The sequence below is a fragment of the Mesoplodon mirus genome, assembly GCF_964341445.2.
Source record: "Mesoplodon mirus genome assembly, chromosome: 9".
NCBI lineage: Eukaryota > Metazoa > Chordata > Mammalia > Artiodactyla > Ziphiidae > Mesoplodon > Mesoplodon mirus.
The window spans coordinates 85600724-85624831 of NC_138985.1; the positions used below are offsets into that span (position 1 = coordinate 85600724).

General features: G+C 36.3%; 2 protein-coding genes across 2 annotated transcripts in view; one reads left to right on the plus strand and one right to left on the minus strand.

Moving 5' to 3' along the window:
- KCND2 (potassium voltage-gated channel subfamily D member 2) overlaps positions 1-24108 on the plus strand; it is a gene marked incomplete at both ends in the record, with an annotated part of 468862 nt that overhangs the window by 130533 nt on the left and 314221 nt on the right. The gene's annotated exons all lie outside the window — the stretch shown is intronic.
- On the minus strand, positions 1128-1577 carry LOC309810326 (COX assembly mitochondrial protein homolog; the record flags this gene model as incomplete). Its single annotated transcript, XM_082632293.1, has 1 exon — positions 1128-1577. The coding sequence occupies one exon, from the start codon at positions 1575-1577 to the stop codon at positions 1257-1259; it is 321 nt and encodes a 106-aa protein (XP_082488419.1). The 3' UTR covers positions 1128-1256.

Consider the following 24108-nt stretch of genomic DNA (forward strand, 5'->3'; position numbering starts at 1 on the left):
ACACACACAAACACATGATTCTACAGCTAGTGCTTGGGAAAATAATAAATTTGTTTTCCAGTGTTGTTTTCTCTTAAATGTCTTCCTAGACTCCACAATGTATATTTTACTCAAGTGTCTTTCATCCTAGTATCTATACTGTTTTGTAACTCATTGTTCACTTAACAATATGTAATTAACATTTCTCCATATGATTAAATATTCTTCTATATTATCATGTTAGTTAGAAATTTCAGATATCTCAAGGTTTTATCTGTTTAAAAATATTGCTGTACTAAACAAGATTACAGTTAAATGATTAAATACAATTATTTATGGTGAACAACTTTCTAAAAACTGAGTCACTGCTTCCAAGAGCTTGAACAATATATATATATATACACACACACATATATATATACACACACGCATATATATATATATATATATATATATTGCTCTTTTGCCTGCCAGATAGAAGTAATTATATGTCAACCAGCTGGTTGTAAAATTGGCCATTTTCTGAATGCATAGCAGCAGTTTTGGGATAAATGTGTGTGTGTGTGTGCACGCATGTGTGTGTGTGTGCAATTCCCTTTAACAACAAAATAATGACATTGTCCTAGTAGAAGTGATAATTGAAAGTAACACTAATAAATTTTGTAAAAGCAAACTAGAAAAAAATGTACATTGAGAACTATCCTGGATATAATATGAAACTTCTATTCAATGATTATTCATTCATTCATCTTTCATTCACTTTTGTATATAAAATATTATTTACTGAACACACACTATATTCCAGGCACTGTGCTGGATGACTGGGATACAAAGATCAGTGGGCTGTGACCTTAGCCTTACACCTCTGCAGAGTATACTTACATAAAATAGATCCATTACTGTAAAACATGGCTGCAAGAGATGACTGAAAGAAGTGTCCTGTGAGTGAGTGAGTGGGTGGGTGGGGAAGTTAGTAGAGGCTTCACAGAGAAGCTACTTGAGCTAGCTCTAATAGTATAAGTAGGAGTTTATCGAAAAGTAAAGGAAAAAATAAGAAAAGTAAGCACAAACAAATGTATATAGTTCAAATAATGAATAGGTATTTGTTTGGTTGATTTTAATTTTTTAATTTTTTTTAAGTTTAAAAAAATCTTTATTTCAGATAAAATTATTTCCATTATTAAGGATAAAGCAAACACACTTCCTTGAGTCCATCATTTCAGGTGACTGTGATTTCCATGAACATTGGCGTTCCTGAGTATCATTTGAATATTTGCCTACATGCTTGTGGGAAGCTTCCTCAGCCTTTTCTTGGTAGGAATTCCAATTTTTCTGAATTCCTTCCTTTCCTTCAGGTATTCCATTTTGCATTCTTCATGAAAGGCTGGATCATTATAGTAAGCAGTTAGACATTCTTTCAATGCAGAATTTTCTTTCTGGCATCTTACTACCACAAGGATTCCAGCGTCCTTGCAACATTTAGTGAAATCTTGAACTTGTTCAGAACATCTCTCTCGGGCCTTTTCTCTCATTATTTTAGGGATCAAAGCATCTCTTTCGACTCGTCTGAGATGCGGCTCTGTGGGGTCGAGCGCCATGTCCGCACCCGGGAGGTGGCAGTGGCCCACACAGGTCTGGTTGGTTTTTAAATGAAAGAGAAATACGATTTGGGCCCACATTGTGGAATACTGAGTGGTCCATACCTTGATAAGAAGTTCCATAATTAGTGTAAAAAGCAAGCAAAATAGGTTTTTTTACTTTGATACATTTGTGTATTGTAGTATGATTGCCACTGAGGCAATATTTATCACGTTACATTATTATAGTACAGCACTATTGACTATGTTTCTTATACTGTGCATTAGATCCCTATGGCTTATTATTTACTGCTAGTTACAAGTTTGTACCCTTAAATACCATCAATCTAATTCCCCCACCCCCCCATCCCTGGTAACCATCATTTTACTCTCTTTTGTACAGATTAGACATTTTTAGATTCTACATATAAGTGATATTGTACAGTATTTGTCTTTCTCTGTCTGACTTACCTTGTTTAGCACAATGTGCTCAAGGTCCATCCTTGTCATAAATGGCAGGATATCTTCCTTTCTCATGGCTGAATAGTATTCAATTGTGTATATATGTACCACATCTTTTTTAGCCATTTATCCATTGGTGGGCATTTGGGTTGTTTCCATATCTTGCCTGTTGTGAATAATGCTGCAATAAATATGGGTATGCATATATCTCATCAAAATCCTGTTTTCATTTCCTTTGGATTTTTACCCAGAAATGGAATTGCTGGATCATATGGTAGATATATTTTTAATATTTGAGGAACCTCCATATAGTTTTTCCTAGTGGTTGGACTAATTTACATTCCTACCAACAGTGTATAAGGTTTCCCTTTTCACTACATCCTCACCAGCATCTGTTTGTCTTTTTGATAATAGCCGTCCTAATAGGTGTGAGGTGATATCTCCCTCTAGTTTTGATTTGCATTTCCGTGATGATTAGTGAGGTTGAACATTTTTTTCATGTACCTGTTGGCCATTTCGATGTTCTCTCTGGAAAAATGTCTAATTAGTTCGTCTGCCCATGTTAATATCAGATTTTGTTTGGGTTTTTTGTTATTCATATATGTTAATTCTTTATATATTTTGGATATTAACCCCTTATTCAAAATATGGTTTGCAAAATTATTTCCCATTCTGTAGGCTGCAGTTTCATTTTGTTGACTTTTTTTTTTTGCCATGTAGAAGCTTTTGAATTTGATATTGTCCCATTTGTTGATTTTTTACTTTTGTTATTTGTGCTAGCAAAAGAGGTTTTTAAATAAGAGAGTGACAAACTGTTCATATAAGAAAAATACCATAAAGCAATGTAGAGAATAGACCAGAGTGGAGGAGAAGCTTGTAGTAAGAAAATAATGAGGAAACTGTTAGAATAGGCCAACTGATAGAGTCCATGTCTTAGCGGTGGTGGCAATGGAGAGAAGCTAGATTGTCGTACCTACTGGATGTGTTGGTTGAATAGAAGGGAAAAAGTAAAGATCTGAGGTTGCAAAGAAACCTTATTACAGAATAGGCTCCTTTACCATTCTACTACCTGTGTTCTAGGGTACCATCGTCTCCTGGGATCCCAATCCTGAGGTACAGGGATCCCAGAGACATGAGAGGGCCAGTGAATGCACTGAATTTATGGGCAACAATTTGGAGACATGAAGATCCATAGTCTTCATCAGATTCTCATCTCAGATTCAAGGGGAAAACTTTTAAAAATTCTAAGTCGATATGTTTAATAGGTACTTTTCTAGGGAGAGACTCCATGTTTTTCATCAGTTCCTTTTAGTAGATTATAACACCAAATAGCTGAAGACCACTGATCTATCTGAATACCCTTTTATTTTTTCACAGATTTTCTTTGTATTTAGGTCCAGTTGTTAGGACAGGGTTGCAGGGCAGTGTGGCGTAAAATACATGGGTTTAAGTCAGAGATACCTGGGTTGGCATCCAGGCTCTTCAATAATGCTGTGTGACCTAGGCAGAATTGCTTACACTCTAATAACTGCAGTTTCTTCATTTGTAAAATAAAGAGAGTAACATCTAGTTCAAATATGGGGCTATTCATAATAACTTATTAGCCCAGCACTTAGTTGAGTGGCTGGTCAATAGAAGGCATTCAATAAGTGATAGCAATAATGAACACTGTTGTTATTATTCTTACATTTGTTAGATAGCCATGCTGAGGCTCATCTCAGTTCTCTCCCCTCTATGAAGCCTTCATTTATCACCCAATCTAAAGTCAATCTCACCCTTTTCTGAGCTCTTTGCTTGTACCTCCTCTTGAGATCTACCTTACTTTTACTGAGATTATAGTGTATATGTCTTCGTCTCATCCAGTTTACTAGATATTGGGGCTTTATTCATCTTGTATTCCCTTTAGTGGTGGCTATCATACATTCTACACAGGTGAGGCACAAAATTTAAATATTTTGTATACAACACAATATTTAATATTGTCACAGTATATCTGGTTCAGTGGCACCTATCAGAGCACTTGTCACACCATATTGTCTCCCTGACAACAAAGTGGATTCTGTGGGCAGAGTCTGTTGTGTATTCATGGTGCTTACATTGCATTAGAGAAAGAAAAGTTTGATCATGGGCTTCTTGCACTTGAAAAAACTTGACTTTTACTTTTACTCTTTAAAAAATAAATATTAGATGTCCTGTCACTTATGTGATATGATATAAAACCTTAAATCTTTATATAGTGTTGGAAGTGTTGTATTAAAATGTCCCATATTTTCTAAAACCTCATGTAACTCAACCATCTGGAAAAACCTAGTAACAAATAATGTACAGATAGTTCAGATTTGGTTTTGATACTGTCATTCTTCACATAATAATTTCTGTATGTATTTTTCTGGTAAGTAATTTATCCCAAACTAATTATGTAAATTAAAATTTCAGGAAGGCTATGGAACACTAACAACTCAGTTATATTATCTCAAAACATTATAATCACCTCACTGAGTAGCAGCAAAAATAGAGGTCAAAGCATTTTGGTTGTATTAATGTGGCTCTTCTGTTTTGATTTTTTTAAAGTTACACCTGAACACAATTTTCTATATCAACAGTGATGCCACTTTAAAATATCTAAATGCAAAAGGGCTGTACAATAAGGAAAAACACTGCGGTCTCATTGGAAAAATTTTAAAGGAACATTTTGTGATTTTTTAAGTGTATAAGGTAGACAGAAAACAACTGGCACCCCATTAAAGCAAACTCATGTGATCATAGTGCACAGCTGTCAGACAACCACGTTCCAAAACATCTAAACCTTCCACATGTTTAGACGGCCCTGTGCTTATTTATCACAACACCAGTCACGCTCTATTTCCATCATCTATTGACTTGTCTGTCTTCCACACTGGAAGGCATTACTTTCTTTTCAAACCATCTTTACACTCCCAGAGCCTATCTAGTACCTGGCATGTGGAAGGCAATAAATTGTTGTTTATGGAATCAATTAACAAAGTAAATAATTATCTAATTAATTAAATGACCTCTGTGTTTTCCAACAATTTTCAAACTTTAATGTGCAGAAAAATTACCTGCAAATTTAGTTTTAAAATGTAAATCGTTAACTTCTGCACACATGGATTCTAATTTCATAGATTATGCAGCCTGAGAACATACATCTTAACAAGGCCACCAGTGTTTCTGCTTCAGGAGCAAAGATCACTCTTTAAAAACATTGATAGAATATCATTCATGTGATTAAGAACTCTTCTTGATGCAGTTAAACTTCCACAAAATCATTGGGCTGTTGTTCACTGATTCTGAATTGAGAGGGTCAGAGTGAGTGAGGACTGAACAGTGTAAGAAAAGTCCTGAGGGGCTCATGGGGCACACTGGTGAAAGGCTTTGCTCAAACTTTCCCTGATTCTGTGTCTGTTAGATTTGTGAGGTTTGCATGAATAGAAGGTAAAGCTAAAGACAAACTTGACAATGTGGGCAGACTGCAGGACAGCCTAAGGATCCAAATAAAGTCTAGTCTTCCAGTTGGGCTGCATTGGGGTCACTGTCCAAGAAATAAGCAGGGAGAAAAAATCTAGGCCAGGTAACAGAAGAGCATCTCAAGATACAGATCATGCAAGCATACTGACACCAGAAAACTCTGAGTGTGACTTCGGATACCTCGACAAACCCATCCTTCCTCAGTTCCTATTTTAAGTTTCTCAATGTTAGTTGATGGGAACTAGCAAAGTATCTGCTGCTCCCAGAGTTGGATATGCTTCTTAGGTATTGGTCATAGTGGACGGTTAGATCGTTTAACGTGTTTATACTTTCAGATTCCCCAGAATCTTTGATAAATATTGGTCAAATTCTTGGATTCTAAGCCAGATCTAATAAATCAGTATCTCCGGGGAGCACATGATGGGAATTGATTTATGAGCATTCTTTAGGTGGTTCAGATGATTGGCCTGGTGTGGGAGCCATAACTTTAAAAAGCCTTCATAGATCTTTCATCAATGAAAAATTTTTATTGTATTTATTAGGAGTCATATCTTTCTGCCCCCCATCTTTAGCCCCACACGTTTCTGCCTCTTGCACACAACTCCTCTCCTCATATGTCTCTTAGTAGCCTCCTGTCCAAAATTACTTTATCGTAGACTTGCTTTTTAGGTATTCTAACCCTCTAAACTTAATAGTAATTTCCTCCATTCCTTTTCCATCAATTTTCAGTCTAAAGGCTTATTTTTCTCTCCTTTTATTTCCTCTGCAAATTTATATCCTAAAGCACATTCAGATTGCATGTCATAATGTCATACACCCTCTCCCCACCCACTTTTCATGCATACGCACATAGGTGGCACATTAGCTGGCTTACATTTCTAAAAACAATCAGGGGCCAATGACTCTGTGTGAACAAGTGAGCAAGGTCATTATTAATCTTAAAATGTCAGAATAAAGTTCTAAAATGGAGAAAGTTGCTTAGAAAAGTGGAAGCTGAGTTCACAATTGAGCAGGACGCCTAAGACATTTTACATTCCGACTTGTTTTAACAAGATTCTACTGCTTTGTAATTCATTTACAGAATAGTTATAGCCTCCCATTGGCTCAGTGCTCCCATTTATTCAGCGACTGTAAATAATAGCCATCAGCAAAGCTTTTGAAATCTTCAGATGAAAGGATCTAAATTAAGGAAGCTTCCCCATTCATCCCTTTCCCACAAAATGGATGCTGACTAAAACACAGAAAGCAAGGAACACAGAAAGCAAGGAACAGTGTAGTAATATTACAACCTAGTATAGTCCAGCTTTTGAGAACCATGAATGCTTCTTTTCTATGTACTGAAAGTTTTTTTTAATAAATTTTTTTCTCAATTGGAACATGGTATTTTTTCTTAAGCTGTGAGAGAGATTGGAAAAGGCAATATCAAATCAGTTACATTATGTGGATTAATGGCGCAGTAGTTTCTTTCTTCAGTTATTGCAAGCTGGTTGCTATTTTAAGGTTATCATTATCACATACTACTGTACCTGAGAGTGAAATTTTTCATTACCATCCAAAGATGCTTCATTTTGTTGCTTAGCAGGGTACACTTTGAAAAATAAATTCCAGCATTTTTTTATGTTCCCATGGACTTAAAATGTACCTGCAATTTTAAAAATTTTATACAGATTATCTTTTTATATTGTTTACTTACACAATCTACATATTTTAAATTATTAGATGATTGAGCTAGCAGCAGATGAGGTTATACTTTTAATGAAGTGCTAAACCTTCCCATGATATTACAGTTGAGTTAGGGAACCAGTCAGTACTCGCTACTCTGGGCCAATGGTGTTTAATTAGATCAGTGTGATAAATAAAATTGGGAGGCATTACTTGAAATATAGAATATACTTAACTTAGATAACAATGGCTTGGCAATTTAAAAATTTATATTAGAGCTCTTTGTCATTTAATCACTTTACTATATCTGATAATGTCAGTATTCAGTACTGCAGAATGCAGTAAGCAAAAACAATGTTGCCTACAAAGATCAAGTTACTGCTGGGCACTATATGGGATGTAAGAAATGAAGACATGTTCTCAGCCTTCCAGGGACTCAAAATGCATTTGAGGGACAGATAGATAGGTAAGTAGATAGATGGAGAGATAGAGAGATAGAATAGATAGATACATAGATAGATAAGTAGATAAAAGGATAGGTAAGATATATGGCATTTGTTTTCAATAACACACATCTCACACTCCTTATCTTTTATGCAACTCAGCTGACAATTATCTATACCGTATAGCCTCTCCTATTCTGTAGCTTTAAATAGTTATTTAAATTCATGAACTTTTTGTACCTTAGAGAAGATACATGTGCTTGGTTTTTTGTATTTGTTTTCTAGAATAACTTAGGTATTGTGGATAAAGGAAACCCCTATTAAGTGCTAAAGTGTTCATTGTAGTCCTCATTATCATTTTGTTGTTATAGGATGTAAGCATTTTTAAATGCACTGTTTATTTCCTTGATGTCTTAAAAAGAAAAAATCGAATATTTTTTTTTTCTATTTAGAGGCATCATTATGTTCATCAGGGTTTGTGATAATTTAAAGGGAAATTGTCACTATAGAATGGATATGATGGAAATCTCTTGGTTTCCTGGAAAAATGCATTATTGATCTACCTTTATGTCATCTTTATTTTTACTCCTAAAAATGTGTGAGGCAGTTAGGTGATTTCCTGTACCCCTTCTACTAAATGACTATGAAATTAATAAGTGAATCAAAGGCTAAAGCATACTTCTTCCAAGGGGTAGTTTCATTCTGTAGAAAACTATCAACTCTATTATTGATATCAATGATCCTGAGTTTGTCAATATCTTTGAAATGTCATCTCAGAGTTCCTCATCACTAGTGTGAAGGATCATCTACAAGACTGCAGTATTCACCCTGTCCTCTATAGCACTTGCTTTGATTTTACTCCCAATGTAGGAAGGAGGAGTATTTTTAACTTCTGTAGTTTTTTAAAGAGAATTACATTTTTAGGGGTGGAGAGCTGGAGTGTGGGCAGGATTTTTGTGACATATCAAAAGGTTAATAAAATTAGAAATCCCATGCTTAATGTTATGGCAATAATAAAATGAATAACTATTTGATAACGTCATGCTATCCTGAGAATCCTTCATTCCTAAATTACATTTGTTTTGTGAACATTCCAGAAGTTAGACTGTATTAAGAAATGAGTTTTCTACAAGATCATGAAATTCTTTTAAAACCTCAAGGTTTTGCTTGCTATCTTTTTTTAAATGTCTGATGTAATTCTTCCATTTCAAATGCCAAAGCTTGATTCTGTGACTAATACAGCTTAGTAAGCTGTATCTACTTATTTGTAAAATGCTTTTTTTAGTGAATGTGGTAGCAATAGTAATGGTCTGCCACAAAGATGCCTACATTCTAATCCTCAGAATCTATCAAAATGTTATGTTACATGGCAAAGGGCTGACCTTAAGATAAGTAGATTATCTGTATTGTCCTGTTGGACCAAGGCTCCCTACACAGGGAAGAGTGAGGCAGGAGAGTAAGAACCAGAGGGACGTCATCCTGAGAAGAGCTCAGATCATCGCTGGTTTTGATGCTAGAAGTGGGACGTGGCCCAAGGGATAGGGGATGCCTGTAGAACCTGGAAAGTGAAAGAAAATGGTTTCTCTTCTAGAGCCCCAGGAAGGAAAGTAGCCCCGTGAGACCCATTTCAGATTTCTGACCTCCAAAAGTGTAAGATGATAAATTTGTGTTGTTTTAAGCCACTAGGGTTTGGTAATTTGTTACAGCGGCAATAGGAAACTAAAACAGTGAGTATTGGAGTCAAAGGTAGGAGCATTCTTATGCTGCTTCCTGGAGAGTCAGTCAAACAAAATTGCTGAATTCCCATATTTTGGTGATTGTGTGTAAGGGTGCTTCTCTGAAATTTTGCGTTGTTCAGAATCTTTGTACAACACAAATAGATACACATTCCTAGGCCTAATGCAAAGCCAGCATAGATGAAATACCTCTGCACTGACACAGCAACATTTTCCTGTATTTCTTTTTAAAAGTAAAATTATAGAATCGCCTTCTTGTTTCAGTTTATATTGACTTTTCAAGTTATTAGACATCAAATTAGAAGTCTTATAAATGTTTTCTCTTTCTGTAATATTCTTGTTATAGTATGGTGCTCCTAGCTTAGTATTTCTGCTATGGCATACAGTGAAATAGGCCACTGTGCCAATTCTGTGTTTCGGTTTAGTGTGTCAGGATGCAATTGCTTTAAGCCTTCGAGAACCCAGTACTGACAAGCCTCTGAGGCGACTGAGGTACAGTTAGGTTGGGTCCTATATCTGCAGGCTAGCCATAGGCTGAGAAAATAATATATAAAAATAACTGCAACTGTATAGCACAGGGAACTCTACTCACTGCTCTGTGGTGACCTAAATGAGAAGGAAATCCAAAAAAGAAGGGATATATGTATACGTATAGCTGATTCACTTTGCTGTATGGTATAAACTAACACAATATTGTAAAGCAACTATACTCCAATAAAAAATTTTTTTAAATGACTGGAAAAAAAATTTTTAAATAAAAATAAAAACAACACACACACACACACACAAAATAACTGCAGTGACTAAATGTGCCAGTTGGGAATGGACCTTGACTCCATCAAAGATAAGCTCCTCTCCCCACAACCCTTATTCAATATCTGAAACTGATTTAACTTCACAGATGAGAACCAGGAGGACTCTGAACCTGGAATTTGGAGATTCACTCTGAAGTATCGAAAGATTCCACTTGTTTCTATTTATTGCTTAAGTAGGGTTTCTCAGCCTCGGCACTATTGATGTCTGGATCAGATCATCCTTTACTGTGCAGGGCCATCCTGGGAAGTGCAGGATGTTGAGAAGTATCCATGGCCTCTGCCCACTGGATGCCACTAACAAACCCCTACTCCGGTTGTAACAGCCAACATTGCCAAATGTCCCCAAAGGGGCAAAATTGCCTCTGGTCGAGAACCACGGGGTTTCTGTACTTGAGCACTTAACCTTTTTTCTGCAACCAGACTCCATTTTATAACCCACTTTTAGTAGATGAGCTCTGTTGTAACAGCACCTTTCAAGGTATCTGTATTTATAGGCATAAATGGAGCAGCCCCAAATTTAAATACTGTATTCTCCCTAGATCCCAGTCCCCACGAGCATTCGTATTCTCAGCTATGAGATTGCACAATATCCTTCCTCCTTCCTCTTTTACCATGAACTATCTATCTGTAAAACCTCTCTGATAAAATATTCTACCCTGCTAGATTTTGTCCATTGACTTCTGGAGGCATCTTCCCTGATGGACCCAGACTGATGGATACCTATCATTTTTTCATCCCATTAATCTGTAGTTTGTCCCATTCTACCAGAGCCTTATTTCTGGCAGTCCAATTGATTAAAAAAAAACATGAATCTATCCTCATGTCATTTTCACACATACACCACCACCACCACCACCAACAGTTGAGGCCTGGGTACCAAATAAGACTCTGTTTACAAGTAACAGAAACCAAATCGAGAAAGCTTAAGTAGAAAAGCAATGCAAAGCAAACAAGAAATAAATGGTTAACTGATTAAACATAAATTGTCTCAGAAGAATCAAAGCATGCAGAATGACCTCAGGATTGCATGCAAGAATTGGGAAGTGGTCAGGACCTCAGGGAATGTATGCATCTTTCTTCTGTCTCTGTCTCCTGCATATTTCCATGATTCTCTTTTTTTCGGCAGGCAGGCTTTCTCTCATGCACTGTCCACGTGACAAGATGGCTGAGCCAAAGCTCCCAAGAGTTTATAAGCTCTCCTTTTCAGAGATTAACCCAAACTGAACTATATATTTGTGACCATAGGTGTGTGAAGGAGACTTCTCACTGTCAGGTAAGAAGATGCCCCAGAGACGACAGCCACAGATTGGTTCAGAAATTTACCCAAATTACCTGGTCTCCAACACAGAATACAATTCAACGTTTTTTCAAATGACTGAAAACAATTCCACATGCAGAATTTTAACTGCATGAAAGCAATTAAAGTAAGAACATATCATCTTTGGGAAAAACACACATTAGGATAATTATGTATCAACACTCATATTTCACAATTTATCAAAGAGACATTTTAGAGGCATTTTTGCCCAGATAAAAAAAATGTCTTTTCTGTTTAGGGAAATAGAAATTTAGTTTTTCTTCTGCATATAAAGAAATAAATAAAAATATCAGGATATTTGAAAAAAAACTTCTAAGGGTTTTTGTACATTGTTGAAACTAATGTAAAAATAGAAATCTATTTCCAAGACAAAAAGGATAATACAGCCTTTGTGTGAAGGTACAATGATGAGTTTTTTTTTCTGTAAAGCATGTTTGTTCAGACCATGCTTGAAAATTAATATTTCAGTAGAGAGCATACAGGAAATTTCAGTATGTTAAGACAAAAACCTGGGAAGTTCAGACGTTTATGTTTTCCTAGTAAGGAGGCTCTGCTTTATTTTCTGACAAGCTCACTGACAGAGCTTTAGAGGTAACATAACGGTATCTGCACTTAGCTGTCAGCCAGGAATGAGTCACTCTTGAATTTACTAAAAATGACATGATCAACATGGCATAGTAATGAACCCTGGGGAGGATTTTAAGATACTGTGTGGCACCAGAGCCTCTCATTAGTGCCATGGGTCTTATTAGTACATGTCATTTTTCTAACCTTTACAGCATGGCTGGTAGAATACAGCAAACACTGAATCTCTCTACATTTGTGACATCTCTTAATGTCACATCTCTTAATAAAAAAATACTGTTTATAGCTTGTTGAATTTTCTAAACATGTTTTAAAGATGAGGAAATGGCATAAAGCAAGGAAAATGAGAAAAACCCTTAGATTTTGTGAAAAAAAAAGGTATGCTAATACACTGAGTGGGAAGAAGTGCTTGTTTCCTGTCAGTCCTTATATCCCAGGGGGGCAGCATCCCACAGGAGCAAGAGCCTGTGCTTCAGGCTAGGGTTCTAGACCCAGCTCTGCCAGCAATAACTTGAGTTTCTCTTAACCTCTCTTAGATTCATTTTTGAAATGCATGATATAGGAAAAGAGCTATAGGATTGTTTTTTATTACACTTGTTGTTTTTCAGGGCTCTTTGTGAATGTTTCCTCTTGTATCCCCCTCTCTCCATTGATGGATCAAATAACAAATGCCAGGCATAGTGATAGGCACCACAGATAAAATCAGGGAGTTCATTCTATATAGGTAAAGTTGAAATGAGATTGTAATATGTAAGTGGATTCATTCACCCCCCCAATTCCTATTTGACTGTATAAAAACCCTTTTGGGAACACATTTAACAAAGTTTGAATGCTGTTTATTTGCAGTTAACAAGATGATGGAGAGAAGCTGCTGGATTTGGGATTTAAATGCCTCCATCTAAATTTCACAACTTATCTTGAGAAAGCAGAGGATCCACATTTTTTCCAAAGGACCAGAAATAAAAATATCCAGTATAGCTTTAGCATTTTAAAGGCCAAAACATGTAATAAAGATTGTGTTAAAGTAAGTCCAGTACATCATTTGTTATTTTCAGTTTTTAAGTTAACATTTACCATGTGCTACTTCAAGCCGACTTTACAAAGTCTGTCACAGCTAGTACCTTGTGTGGCAAATCCCAGGGGTGTCCCAACCTTCCTTAAGAGTGACTGATAGTTGGGCAGGTCCAGGTGTACTGAGTGGTGAGGATTGATATGGATACAACTGAGGTTTAGAAACAAGGAAGAGTAATGGAAAATACATCTTACTCAAAGATGCTATCTTATTCTGATGACTTGCCAAAAATACAGAATAATTTTTAATGTGAGATTTATAAAAAAACACATTTCCATGTATATTTACATAAATATTTCAAGTAAAATGAGTAAATAAGCACTACAATATATCAGCTACATGCACACCATTACAAGGTTATATCTGCCAAATTCATAACAATAAATGTCACCTCCAAATCAAAATTAAGAGAACAACAGATTTTTTAAAAGTCTGATTTGTCAGGTAGTTACTGAACTACCTATCATCATATAACTAATTTGTCTTTCTAAAGGCAGAATCGTGACAGATATTAAATGTAGAATGAAGGTAGGAGGATTCAGTACTTTTCAAGGTTGTGGTTTAGACATCAGGAAAGCTCTTGGGGAAATACCATTTGCTAGTGCAACTGTAAATTGCATTGAGTGTTTTTGGTTTCTGTCATGCTATGGTAGGTATTGGTTAGTGATAAAAATGAAGGAAAATTCATTTGTTTATAGCTTTCATTTTTCAGTTGTGTGCTTTCTGGTAGGTGTATTTGTCTTGTGTATGAGGCAGAAAGGTACTACTTTAGAATTCAATTCTAATCACAGAAAAAATATTTTAATGTAATTGATTTGTTCTCCAGTGGAATAGGAGAGGTATAAAATATCTGATGAAGTAACTATAATGCATCAATAGTTAATCCTAATGGATGAAATTTGTCTTTACTTCTTGAATACAGTTATTTTTCCCTGTCAAAGAATAATTATTTCAAATAAAATTCAAAGCGCTGTCTTTAAGATATGCATTATTTCTTCTAGGAATCTCAAAGTCAGCCTCGTTTGCACAACATAAAATATGTAAATTCCCCATCATTTGAAATTCTCTTTCACTGCATTAATATAAAAGCTTATGATTTTAGTAAATCCCTTCTGCTGGTTTAGAAGCAGCAACAAAAGATCAGCCATTTATGGTGTGCCTGCTATATGTACTTGCCCTGGGTGAACAGTAAGAGAATCCAGGTATAGGTCAAAGAGTTTAAAGACATTTTTTGAAAAGCAAAACAGATGCATGCTAAAAATTTAAATAACTTTCTAGTCAATAGCAGAAATATGTGACAAAGTAGTACATGATTAATTGCAAAGTAATGGCTTAGGCAATAATTGCTAAAGGGGTTCATAGAAAAAGATCACTTCATTGAAGAGGTGAGCCACACATTAAACCAAGGGGAGGAATTGAGCTGAACAATGAAGGATGGGTCAGGGCCAGAGAGGCATTCTAGGCTGAAGAAATGCCCAGAGCTCAGAGAGATGAGAAAGTAAAATGATTTTTTTAGATAAGAGTGAGTATGGATATATGAAGAGCTTCTGTATGGATTGGAAAGGCTAGAAAATTAGCTGAGAGTCAGGGAATAATGTCTTTTGAATGTCTGGCTAAGTGATTTTGATTTCATCCGTTAAATGAGTATTTTCCAGATCATAGTCATCAAAACTTCAGAAAGTCCTATGAGATGTGATTGCTACTCCTGGGGAAGGAGTAAAGATAGGAGTGAAATTTAGAAGTTCAATATATTTGGGAACTTCTCAATTAAAAAAAAAAAGTAAGCAAGTTCCCGTATAACAGGTCTTCATAGAGCCCTTAATATATTAATGTGCATTGTGAAACTATAAGAGGATACACCTTCATATACGCTAGAAATTTAAAATAATTTGATATTACTGAACAGTACTATATGAATAGGTAAGAGGTGAAAGGTGAGGCTGGAGAGTCATACTGAAGAGTTTTCACTTGATTGTGCAGGTTCTTGATTAAGTAGGTGATGGGGAGTCAAGGAAAGGTTATAGGAAGATTGTCATATTCAGATTTATAGTTTTGAAAGGTCATGCTGGTGACAAGCCAAGAGGCTCCTATAATCACTCATTTAAGAAATGGGGGGCTTCCCGGGTGGTGCAGTGGTTGAGAATCTGCCTGCCAGTGCGGGGGACACGGGTTCGAGCCCTGGTCTGGGAGGATCCCACATGCCGCGGAGCAGCTGGCCCCGTGGGCCACAATTGCTGAGCCTGCATGTCTGGAGCCTGTGCTCTGCAACAGGAGAGGCCGTGATGGTGAGAGGCTCGCGCACCGCGATAAGGAGTGGCCCCCACTTGCCGCAACTCGAGAAAGCCCTCGCACAGAAACGAAGACACAACACAGCCATAAATAAATAAATAAAATTAAAAAAAAAAAAAAGAAATGGGGGCCTGAACCAAGGCAGTGGCAGTAGAAATGGACAAGAAAGGTCTAGTTCAAAAATATCAAAGGATTGTCTTTTTCTTATGGTTTCCTTTGCTGTGCAAAAGATTTTAAGTTTCATTAGGTCCCATTTGTTTATTTTTGTTTTTATTTCTATTTCTCTAGGAGGTGGCTCAAAAAGGATCTTGCTGTGATTTATGTCATAGAGTGATCTGCCTATGTTTTCCTCTAAGAGTTTGATAGTGTCTGGCCTTACATTTAGGTCTTTAATCCATTTTGAGTTTATTTTTGTGTATGGTGTTAGGGAGTGTTCTAATTTCATACTTTTACATGTGCCTATCCAGTTTTCCCAGCACCACTTATTGAAGAGGCTGTCTTTTCTCCACTGTATATTCTTGCCTCCTTTGTCAAAGATAAGGTGACCATATGTGCATAGGTTTATCTCTGGGCTTTCTATCCTGTTCCATTGATCTATCTTTCTGTTTTTGTGCCAGTACCATACCGTCTTGATTACTGTAGCTTTGTAGTATAGTGTGAAGTCCGGGAGCCTGATTCCTCCAGCTCCATTTTTCTTTCCCAAGATTGTTTTGGCTATTCGGGGTCTTTTGAGAGAAAATATTTGCAAATGAAGCAACTGATAAAGGATTAATCTCCAAAATTTACAAGCAGCTCATGCAGCTCAATATCAAAACAACAAACAACCCAATCCAAAAATGAGCAGAAGACCTAAATAGACATTTCTCTAAAGAAGATATACAGATTGCCAACAAACACGTGAAAGGATGCTCAACATCATTAATCATTAGAGAAATGCAAATCAAAACTACAGTGAGATGTCATCTCACACCGGTCAGAATGGCCATCATCAAAAAATCTACCAACAGTAAATGCTAGAGAGGGTGTGGAGAAAAGGGAACCCTCTTGCACTGTTGGTGGGAATGGAAATTGATACAGCCACTATGGAGAACAGTATGGAGTTTCCTTAAAAAAGTAAAAATAGAACTACCATACGACATAGCAATCCCACTACTGGGCATATACCCTGAGAAAACCATAATTCAAAAAGACACATGCACCCCAATGCTCATTGCAGCTCTATTTACAATAGCCAGGACATAGAAGCAACCTAAATGCCCATCGACAGACAAATGGATAAAGAAGATGTGACACATATATGCAATGGAATATTACTCAGACATGACAAGAAATGAAATTGAGTTATTTGTAGTGAGGTGGATGGACCTAGAGTCTGTCATACAGAGTGAAGTAAGTCAGAAAGAGAAAAACAAATACTGTACGCTATCACATATATATGGAATCTAAGAAAAAAAAATGGTCATGAAGAACCTAGGGGCAAGACAGGAATAAAGACACAGACCTACTAGAGAATGGACTTGAAGATATGGGGAGGGGGAAGGGCAAGCTGTGATAAAGTGAGAGAGTGGCATGGACATATATGCACTACCAAACGTAAAATAGATAGCTAGTGGGAAGCAGCTGCATAGCACAGGGAGATCAGCTCAGTGCTTTGTGACCACCTAGAGGGGTGGGATAGGGAGGGTAGGAGTGAGGGAGATGCAAGAGGGAGGAGATATGGGGATATATGTATATGTATAGCTGATTCACTTTGTTATAAAGCAGAAACTAACACACCATTGTAAGGCAATTATACTCCAGTAAAGATGTTAAAAAAAAATCTAAGGAATATAATCCTAAACTCCTGATAACTGAAGGGATATGAAAGTCAGGAAGGAGTTAACAATGAATGTTGAGCTTGTAACTCTGGAAACTGAGTGAAAAGCAGTATCAGTCATCAATTCAGGGAACAAAAGAAGAGCAGAATGGGGTGAAGGGCAGGCCTAATGAAGGAAGACAAACAGTGAGATGAATCTGTGGTGGGTGTTGGGCTTGAGGTCCCACTAGTATATCCAGAGGAATCTATCAAAGAGATATTCAAATTTACATATCTGGAACCCAGGAGAGAGGTCTGATCTAGAGATAAAGGTTTGCAAGTCACTGCATGCCATGATACAACATGTGAAGACATGGGAGATGATAACACTTACACAGACCATATAGTGAAGATAGTAAGATCACCAAAGACATCGTCTGAGAAAAATGAAGAATATACAACAAAAGAGATTAAGATTAGCATTATCCAAACACAGTATTAGAAATTGTTTTATCCTCCATTAGTGTTCAGCTCAAAATGGGACTCCCTATTACTTCATGAGTTAGTTGTGACCAATGACCTCTCTCCACACACACACACACACACACACACACACACACACACACACACACGCCCCACAGGGAGTTTGGTGCTCTTATTCACTGAGGAGAAGAATCAGATATAGATTACTCTCTCTTTCCCCCTTATTTATTTATTTAAATATGGATATCTAGTTGTGACAGTGCTGTTTGTTGAGAATACTACCCTTTCTCATTGCTTACCTTTGCTCATTGAAAATCATCTGACCACATGTGTAAGAGTCAGTTTTTGGACTCCATATTCTATTCCATTAATGAATATGCCTGTCTTTATGCTAATATGACACTTATTTCTATACCACTACACTTATAGCATTATACTGAGTCTTTAAATGAAATAGTGCAATTCCTCCAATTATGTTCATTAGAATTCTTTTGGCTATGATAGGCCCTTTGTAATTCTGTGTAAATTTAGATTAAGTTCGTCACTTTCTACAAAAATCCCTTCTGAAATTTTAATTGATATTGCATTAAATGTGTAGATTTATTTGGTAAATATTGGCATCTTAATAGTATTGTGTCATCTATTCCATGACCATGGTATGTCCCAATACTTATGTCTTTTTTACTTTCTCTTAGCAATGTTCTGTAGTTTTCAAGGTAAATATCCTGAGCATATTTTTTTTAAGTTTATTCCTATGCATTTCATGTTTTCAGATACTACCATAAATGGTATTTTTTTAATTTAAATTTTTACTTGTCCATTATCCTTGAAGATTGTTGAGACAGTACCTATGGGGAAAAGCACACATCTTTTTACTCTTACTTTATACCTGGTTACATGTTGACTAGCTTAACTTATTTTCTTGCAATCACTATTTTCAAGAACTTAGCCTCAGATACAGATATTGGTGACCCCAATAAATTCTTTACAGTTCAAACTTAACAATGCTAAAAGAAGTTAAAAAGAAGAAATATTTCTGTTCTAACTACAGTGATCTATCAAGTTAGCCCGGTCAGATCCACTCTTTGGGTGTGACTATATGTATGTGTGAATAAAAGAAAGAGGGGGAGGTATACATAGAAAGAAAAGACCCTGGATACATAGGTATACATAAAAGAAAAGAGGAAGAAAGAGCACCAAGGCACCGAAGAAGTATTTGAAAATATGCTAGCAAGAAAATAACATGTAATACCTGTTTTTCACTTCTATATTTTCATAGTGAATGCTCAACCATCATATAATGTATAGGTTATATTACTTATTATTTACAGAAGAAGAGATTGAGGATTGGAAATATAGTGTCTTTCGCAGTATTATGGAAATGGTAAGTAGCAAATGATGTAGCAGTACTTGGGCCTTGTGAATCTCTTTTGATTGTACTATTTTCTTCAGTTACCTAGTTAGGGCTTTTGCAACTCATATAACATTGCATCTTTCAAGAACTATACATAGGCATAATTATCCCTGCCTGAGTACCATCTAGCAGCCAGATGGTCAGTAGGTAAAGCTGGGTTCATGTATTTTACTTCTAACAATATCATACTACATTTTATTTTTTTTATTTATGTTCTTCCTGGTCCAAAAGAATCTTAAAGAGAAGGCTTCACTGGGATTGCTCAATCAGGAGACAAGCAAAAAGAGATTGATTTATAATAATTAATCCAATTATGGATAAACTCGATAACAGTCACTGAGAAGTTACATGTTTAAATCAAACAAATAAATAAAAATTAAATTCAGAATTACTGAATTGTCATGAGCATAGTTTTAATATCATCTGTCTCTCTAGGAAATCAACAATGGTTGTCTTATGATTGGGTTATCATAAGTTCTGCTCAGTTCTGTTCTTCTGTTTTCAAAGTCTTGATGTGCCATTTCCTTATCATATAGGTTGCAGAGAGAGCTTAAGAATCTCACTATACTTTAGTAGGTTTGCAGGTAATCTGTTACCAAGACTTTACTTTTTTATTTGGATTCACCTTGGTTCTTCATCTTTTCTTACTCCTTTTGAAAAATTTACGAATAGTACATGCACCACACTACTCCTTTGGTCTCCTATATAGTTTATTTTTCTGTAGTTTCTGTTTTCACTTCTAAGCCTGAAAATAACTATGTGGCTGATGTCACTCTATCCTGAGCTCCCCACTCTGTTTGATCACCGAGGATCTTTGTATTGCTAGCTTTTTCTAAGACAATGCATTCACTGAATCTATAGTAGTTTGAAATATATTCTAAATGCTTCCTGAGCTATTAATTTCTTCAGGAAACTCTGGCAGTTTTGCTTTCCAGTAGAGTATCATCCTGGATTGTCACCCAACATGCTAATACTTTCATTTTAAGATTCTTCAGGCAAATGAAAGAATTTAAGATTCTTTAAGATTCTTTCATTTAAGATTCTTCATTAAAACAGAAGCCCTTTGAAATCTACAACTTCTGCAAAAGCTCTGGCAGTACTTCTTTATACCAGATCAAGTATTCTGCATTCGCATGTTAAATATAAATTCCCTGCTTTTGGTTAGTTCTGTTGAAATCCTAACCAATGAAAAAGCTTGAAAATTTCCTGTAGTAGAAGTTTGATATGATATGGATAGAGTAGGAATTGTGACTAGTAGCACCATCCTCCCAATACTGTAATTAAGCAGACTTTATTTAAGAAGTAGGATATTTAAAGGAAGATTCAACATTCACATCAGTGTTGACCATGTTGATAGTGGCTAGTTAATGGAAATCTGCTGAACAATCCAGTGAAATGGTAAAGTACTATTTGAGTAAAATAAAAATTTCAAGAATTATTGAAGACTGTTATCTGTAGCATCAAACATTAATATTTCATTTAGATAAATTAATTTTTCAACTAGGAAATAACTAACAGTAGAAGAATTTTCAGGTACTAAAGAAACCATAACTTCTCCTGAGTTTATTTGTCCAGATGTCTCTACATTTGCATTTTATTAGAGAAAAATGTGTGTTTAATTTTTGACATTTCTTTGATATATAATAGCAGTAACTGTTCAATTCTCCCAAATATGTATATACACATGTATACATATACACTCATATATCTACAGAAAGAATAATCTCAAACTATTAAATACAACATACCGGGGCTTCCCTGGTGGTACAGTGGTTGAGAATCTGCCTGCCAATGCAGGGGACAAAGGTTCGAGCCCTGGTCTGGGAAGATCCCACATGCCACAGAGCAACTAAGCCCATGAGCCACAACTACTGAGCCTGCGCGTCTGGAGCTTGTGCTCCGCAACAAGAGAGGCCGCGACAGTGAGAGGCCCGCGCACCGCGATGAAGAGTGGCCCCCACTCGCCGCAACTGGAGAAAGCCCTCACACAGAAACGAAGACCCAACACAGCCAAAAAAAAAATTAAATTAAATTTTAAAAAATATAATAATACAACATACTGAAATTATATTTTAGTAGCAATTTGATCCTTTTCATGTAAGTTATCCTTGAAATTCTGAAGAAGCATTATACTACAGTTTACAATCAAACACCAAGGAAAAGTTCTTCAACTTGATAGGAAAAGAGAAATTCATGTTACTGCCTGTTAGTTGACATTCCCTATCTGAATATTTTAAATAAATGCTTCATGTCAGGTGACTAACATTGGCTAGCTAGGGGTTTTTCTCTGTGGAAGTCTTAGATAAATCAGTGCTTCCAGGATGATTTTTTGGCATTACAATATATAGTACTGTTTTATTCCTTAAACTGATTTATTATGTTTCAGATAATTCCTAAGGCAATTTCCTTTTTTCAGAACATGTACAGTAAGTTAGTCTATTAGACTGAAGTTCAATTTTTTCCTCTTGTACTAAATCTGATGATGAGGTTATAATTCTCTCCTGCTAGGAAACAAAAATAGAAAATACAGAATGAAATCATCTATTTGGAAAACTTCATCCTTTCTCATTCTTCATATTTTTTTATTTCATATTGAGAAGAGTCTAATTGTGTCATGCTTTAAAAATAACAATAACAAAGACTCACTCTAATAATTTATATAGAAAATATGGTTCCAGAGGCAGAAACTTAAGACACTGTATTTTAAAATAGTTGAAACAGATTATTCTACTTTCACTTAGATCAAAAGCCATTAGGGATTATTCCAGAAAGTTTCCCACAAAGAGTCACAAAATAATCACCAATTTTCTGGTTACCATTACCCCCATTTGACTGTTTTGCCACTATGGATCATTTAATTAATATTTATTGAGCGCACTTATTTCAGTTTTCTTCTGCAACCCAATTCTTTGTTTTTTTTTCTTTAACATCTTTATTGGAGTATAATTGCTTTACAACGGTGTGTTAGTTTCTGCTGTATAACAAAGTGAATCAGCTATACATATACATATATCCCCATATCTCCTCCCTCTTGCGTTTCCCTCCCACCCTCTCTATCCCACCCCTCTAGGTGGTCACAAAGCACTGAGCTGATCTCCCTGTGCTATGCAGCTGCTTCCCACTAGCTATCTATTTTACGTTTGGTAGTGTGTACGTGTCCATGCCACTCTCTCACTTCGTCCAGCTTACCCTTCCCACTCCCCGTGTCCTCAAGTCCATTCTCTATGTCTGTGTCTTTATTCCTGTCCTGCCCCTAGGTTCTTCCAAACCATTTTTTTTTTTTAGATTCCATGTGTTAGCATACGGTATTTGTTTTTCTCTTTCTGACTTCACTCTGTATGACAGACTCTAGGTCCATCCACCTCACTACACATAACTCAATTTCGTTTCTTTTTATGTCTGAGGAATATTCCATTGCATATATGTGCCACATCTTCTTTATCCATTTGTCTGTCGAGGGGCATTTAGGTTGCTTCCATGTCCTGGCTATTGTAAATAATGCTGCAGTGAGCATTGGGGGTGCATGTGTCTTTTTGAATTATTGTTTTCTCAGGGTGTATGCCCAGTAGTGGGATTGCTGGGTCGTATGGTAGTTCTATTTTTAGTTTTTTAAGGAACCTCCATACTGTTCTCCATAGTGGCTGTATCAATTTCCATTCCCACCAACAGTGCAAGAGGGTTCCCTTTTCTCCACACCCTCTTTAGCATTTACTGTTTGTTGATTTTTTGATGATGGCCATTCTGACCGGTGTGAGGTGATACCTCACTGTAGTTTTGATTGCATTTCTCTAATGATTAGTGATGTTGAGCATCCTTTCATGTGTTTTGCAACCCAACGCTTGCAGTAATGGGTTAGTGCATGTTGGTGTGATACCCTAGTTGCTAGAGTCTAGTGCCTCATTTTGACCACCTCATATCCCATAAACTTCTCTGCTCTGATTCAGGCAGTCAGTCTCACAACCGTGCTGTATATTTACCCCTCAAAACCATATCACCCCCACTAATTTAAGCTTCTTACTTTGTGATTACACCTTTAACATTGAAGTTAGATGTTCAGAAAAGCACATCAAGTTCAACATGTTCCAAGTTATACATACACAGTTATACAAGTTATACAGCCTTCCTCCTATGTTCCATCCCTTAATGGAACGGACAGCCATCTTCCTGTTTACAGAACCAGAAACTTGAGAGTCATTCTGAACATCTTTTTTTCTTTCACCTTTTATTCAATTCATTAGCAAGCTTTGTTGATTTAGGCTCCAAATATGTTTGAGTCACTCTTCTCAACATCATTATCACACCCAAGTACATCTTCTCTTGCCTAGACTGCTTCAATAGTATCCTGTCTGGCCTGCTCATATCTTTTCTTAGCCTCTCTTTTTTCTATAACAGCCAGAAATAGTTTGAATTATTAATCTTTCTTGGCTTAAAACTATTCTACCCCACTTGTGCTCCAGCAACATTGGCTTTTATCAGTTTATTTAATGCGTCAACCCCCTGTCTATCTCAGGGCCTTTCACATACTCTTGCCTCTATTTCAAAGGCACCCCCCCCCGCCCTGCCTTTCTCCCTCCACCCCACCACCACCCTTGCCTACTTGTTTTTATGGTCTTGGCTCATATATCACTTCTTCATAGAAGTCTCCTTTGACACTTTAGATAATATTAGTCTCCTGCAGTTGGCTTTCACAGTATCTTATAACTGTTTTCCATAAAATCTGGTTTAACAACTCTATGTATGTATTGAAATAACGATCAATTTCATGAGAAACAATCAATCCAATTCAGCCAGCGTTTACTGAGTGTCTAACACCAGATCCAGTCTATGCTCTTGAAAATCTCATAATCAGAGAAGTCACCCGCATTTTTAAAAAATAAGTGAAATGATACTTTCAAAGAATAATGCAGCCCTTATTTCAATTGAATGAATGTTTTCCAAGTAACTACCTTATGCCAGGCACAAAGGAAAGACATAAACCTGACACTAAAGGGA